This window comes from Populus euphratica, unplaced genomic scaffold (assembly GCF_000495115.2).
Source record: "Populus euphratica unplaced genomic scaffold, PopEup_1.0 scaffold138.1, whole genome shotgun sequence".
Classification (NCBI taxonomy): domain Eukaryota; kingdom Viridiplantae; phylum Streptophyta; class Magnoliopsida; order Malpighiales; family Salicaceae; genus Populus; species Populus euphratica.
This window is the reverse complement of record NW_011500027.1, coordinates 236690-241464: the sequence shown is the minus strand read 5'-3', so window position 1 is coordinate 241464 and position 4775 is coordinate 236690. Positions and strand designations below refer to the sequence as shown.

General features: G+C 36.5%; 1 protein-coding gene across 1 annotated transcript; it reads left to right on the top strand.

The window, feature by feature from the left end:
- The first annotated feature begins 1019 nt into the window (after positions 1 to 1019).
- LOC105142238 (Pentatricopeptide repeat (PPR) superfamily protein) lies at positions 1020 to 4320 on the top strand. The gene has a single exon (XM_011049770.1). The coding sequence runs from the start codon at positions 1291 to 1293 to the stop codon at positions 3829 to 3831; it is 2541 nt and encodes an 846-aa protein (XP_011048072.1). The 5' UTR covers positions 1020 to 1290; the 3' UTR covers positions 3832 to 4320.
- Positions 4321 to 4775: the final 455 nt, after the last annotated feature.

Genomic DNA, 4775 nt, shown 5'->3' with positions numbered 1-4775 from the left:
GTCCATAACGAAACACTTATTAGGTCTAGTTTTTCTTTTAATGCTTATTTAGATTTTTTTTTAATCGGTCTTTTTCTGAGCTATGAGAACGTCATTTTATTTTTTGAGAAATAGTGAGAAGTACATGTAAGCTAACTGGGCTATCAACTTGTCAAAAACATGAGCGCCAAAAACACCCAATTCTGTCGAGGGCCTAATCAAAGCGTACTAACCACAGCCAGAACCATGAAAAAAAACTTCATTGGATCCAGCCTTGTCAAAGACTTTGAGTAAATTCAAGGATGGGAAGAAACAATAGAAAAAAAAATCCACTTTGGATGGGAGTAGATTATATAATCTTTTCATTTTGAGGGAATGATTTTGTTGTGATGAAATGAATAAGAAAAGCTTCATCACAATTTCTGGAGGCTTTTCAGAAATAGAATAATATTTAATTTTTAAAAAATTAAATATTATTCAAAAAATATAACTTAAATATTTATATTTAAGTACAATATTTCTTCATAAAAAATTTGAAAAAATAGTTTTTTAAATTCATACCAAGTTTAAAAAACATATTTTAGATGTTCTTAACAACTTTTTAATACAATTTTTTCAACTAATAACATGTTTTTTTAATTTTCTATTGAAAAAGAAAAAATAATAAAGAATACTAGAATTGAAAATGAAAAATAGTTTTTCATTAATGAACATGCCCTAAACTTCGATCCCAAAACAAATATGGCAGTCTTTTCAAGGATGACATGCACCAATTTACCGCTGAAAATCCAGGGATAAACTACCTATATTTTTTTTATTTCTTAAAAATAATGATTATCCGAAAATCTAAGCAAGTTATAAAGAAAAAATTAAACATTTTTTTTAGAAAACAGAAAATGTTTGGTATTATAATAATAATTGTTTTTTAAATATTTTTATTTAAAAATATATTAAAATACTATATATTTTTTATTTTTTTAAAATTTATTTTTCATGACAACACTTCAAAATAGTTTTCTCATTAACTCGTATATTGCTTGCTCAAGAAAAGAAACTCAAAAGTGGCTTGGAAAAATGGAGTGGCAGAAATCAACAGTCCCTCTGTTTTAGAGAACCAAACACGCTTTCATGTTTGCTCGTTGCCACCATTTTCTCACTACCCAGACAGAAAATAGAAAAAGAAACAAGAAGTAAACAAAAACCTTGGTCATACAAATCCAACAGAAAAATAACAACAACCTCAAATTCAATCTGGTATGTCCCTTTCATGCATTATTATTCCCAAAACCCATCAATCATCTAACTATAACCATGAACCTCAACTCTCTACTGTTCATGAAACCCCACTCTCTACTTCAACGCCATTTCTCTCACCCAAAACCGCCATGGGTTCAATCCCTCCACGCCTCAGCCATACAAGAAACTTCTATTTCCGATGAAGTATTCACCGTTATTAAAACTATGAACCCAATGGAACCAGCTTTAGAACCCATGGTCCCGTTTCTCTCACCAAAAATTGTTACCTCTATAATCCAAAACCCACCAAACCCTCAACTGGGTTTTCGTTTCTTTATATGGGCATCAAATTTCAAGCGTTTTCGTGCATGGGAATCTTGTGATTTAATCACTGACTTGCTCATTAACCATAACGGGCTTGAGTTGTACTGTCAAACACTTGAAGCTCTTAAAAATGGTGGCATAAAGGTGCATAACGATGCATTTTTTGTGTTGATTAAAGTGTATTTGAAGATGGGTTTGACTGATAAAGCTATGGAAACTTTTGGGTCAATGAGGGATTTTGATTGCACGCCTGATGTTTACACTTATAACATGATTTTGGATGTTTTGATTCAAAAGAATTTTCTTTTATTAGCTTTAACTGTTTATACTAGAATGATGAAGTTGAATTGTTTGCCGAACGTAGCTACATTTAGTATCTTGATTAATGGTTTGTGTAAGAGTGGCAATGTAAAGGATGCACTTCACTTGTTTGATGAAATGACACAAAGAGGTATTTTGCCTGACGCCTTTACCTATTGTGTTGTTATTTCCGGGTTGTGTAGATCCAAGAGGGTTGATGATGCTTATAGATTGTTTGATAAGATGAAAGATAGTGGGGTCGGTCCTGATTTTGTAACTTGCAATGCTTTGCTTAATGGGTTTTGTATGTTAGATAGAGTTGATGAGGCCTTTTCTTTGTTAAGGTTGTTCGAGAAGGATGGATATGTGCTCGATGTGCGTGGGTACAGTTGTTTGATTCGTGGGTTGTTTAGAGCCAAGAGATATGAAGATGTGCAACTGTTGTATAGGAAAATGATCGAGGATAATGTCAAGCCTGATGTTTATTTGTATACAATAATGATGAAGGGGTTAGCAGAAGCAGGGAAGGTTAGGGATGCGTTGGAGTTGTTGAATGAGATGACAGAGAGTGGTGTGGTTCCTGATACTGTTTGTTATAACGTTTTGATCAAAGGTTTCTGTGATACGGGTCTTTTGAGTGACGCTCGGTCACTACAACTCGAGATTTCTAGGCACGATTGCTTCCCTAATGTTAAAACTTACTCCATTCTCATTAGTGGTATGTGTAGAAATGGTCTTACCAGGGATGCCCAAGAAATATTCAATGAGATGGAGAAGCTTGGATGTTATCCTTCTGCAGTTACATTCAATTCCCTTATTGATGGACTTTGTAAAACTGGCCAGCTCGAGAAAGCTCACCTTTTGTTTTATAAGATGGAGATAGGGAGAAATCCTTCTCTGTTTCTTCGTCTTTCTCAGGGGCCCAGTCACGTTCTTGATTCAGCAAGCCTACAAAAAATGGTGGAGCAATTGTGTGACTCAGGCTTGATTCATAAGGCCTACAGGATTCTCATGCAACTTGCTGACAGCGGGGATGCACCAGGCATTTATACGTATAACATTCTGGTCAATGGTTTTTGCAAGTTAGGCAACTTTAATGGTGCTTATAAACTCTTCAGGGAAATGCAATTCAAGGGGCTCTCACCTGATACTGTTACGTATGGAACTCTTATCAATGGGCTTCTACGGTTTCAACGAGAAGAGGATGCCTACAAGGTCTTTGACCAGATGGAGAAGAATGGATGTACACCTGATGCTGCAGTTTATAGAACAATGATGACTTGGATGTGCAGGAGAATGGAGCTGCCACGAGCTTTTAGTCTCTGGTTGAAGTATCTCAGGAACATTCGTAGCCAGGAAGATGAAGCAATTAAAGCTATAGAAGGATACTTTGAGAAGCAAGAAGTGGAAAAGGCTGTTCGAGGCTTGCTTGAGATGGACTTCAAGTTAAATGATTTTGATTTAGGTCCATATGCTATTTGGCTAATTGGGCTGTGTCAAACAAGAAGGGTAGGTGAAGCTTTGAAGATATTCTTAATCCTTGAAGAGTACAAAGTTGTTATTACACCCCCTTGTTGTGTGAAATTGATATATTTTCTATTGAAAGAAGGGAATCTAGACCGTGCAATTGATGTTTTCCTTTACACCATCGAGAAAGGCTACCTGTTGAGGCGACGGGTTGCCAATCGAATACTGACAAAACTTGTCCGTAGAAAGGGTGAAATGGGAAAGGATCGTGCCATTTATCTTCTATGCAGAATGAAATCCGTGGGATATGATTTGGATGCTCACCTTCTCCCTTGGACGAAGTCCCTTTTACATCAACATAATATACAGGAAATGGTAAACGGTGTCCCTGAGATGAACTCTGGATGCGTGGAAATGCAAAACAGCTATGGTAGAGTTGGGCAACCATGGAAGCCTACAGTCAAACAACGGAGAAAAATGTTTCAACTGGCACGAAGAAAATATGCCGGAATGAAAAACAGCTGACACAAAAGAAATATGCAGGAAATGGAAAACGGCGTCCCTGGGTTGGACTCTATACATGGAAATGCAGAACGGCTATGGTAGATTTTGGCGACTGCAGATGCCTGCAGTCAAACAATGGAGAAAATGATTTCAAATAACACAACAGTAAAAGAAAATTCATGAAGCCGACTGCATCTAGATCGAGATTGGTGTTTAGTTGAATCAAGTGCATTCGGACAGTTGAGCTTTTTGCATGCTTAATTTTCATATGTTCTGTTCCAGAAGCAAACCTGTTGTAAAACATCGCCCATAGGCAACCGCAGGAAGAGATTTTTTTTTTCTTTTTACAGTTCGCTGTAAGAAATAAGAGCCTGATTTTTCTGTAATAAGAAAGGGGACGACACAGTTTCCTGTGCATCCCTAAAGTTTTGTACCATATACACTGATTTTTTCCTTGTGATCCTATTAACTGCACAAAAGATACTCGAAGGAAGCTCACATGGTTAGAAATTCATGTCGTTATGGTCATTTGAATTTTTTCTTTACATAAGCAACGACATATAGATTGTGTGATCTGCTGTATTTGTTCTATCAAATAATTTTTCAACGAGTACCCAGGAATCACCCCCTGCTGCTAGTATCTTGTTTCCATCTCCATCTATGTGATATCCGACAATTAGTAAGGTTCTTGCAGAAGTCAATATGGTTCTTTGTCTCGGCTTGCAATATCAACACTTACCAATAGGGCATGACTAAGCTGGAATGCTGTCCAATTGATAGGTTGGAGCGACAATGAAGGTGACTGCTTACTTTTACTCGTCTTCGGGTTTGTGTGTATATCAAATGGAAGTGTAGATAATCGTCTTTTCAGAAATGAAACACATCTCCACTGAAGGTGAGGTTCAATATAGCTTTTGACTTTGCATTCGCATTTCTTTATCTCCAAGAAGAATCAGAAGAATGTG

Excerpts from the sequence above, each read along its gene's own strand:
- LOC105142238 (XM_011049770.1), top strand. The coding sequence starts at position 1,291 with ATGAACCTCAACTCTCTACTGTTCATGAAACCCCACTCTCTACTTCAA.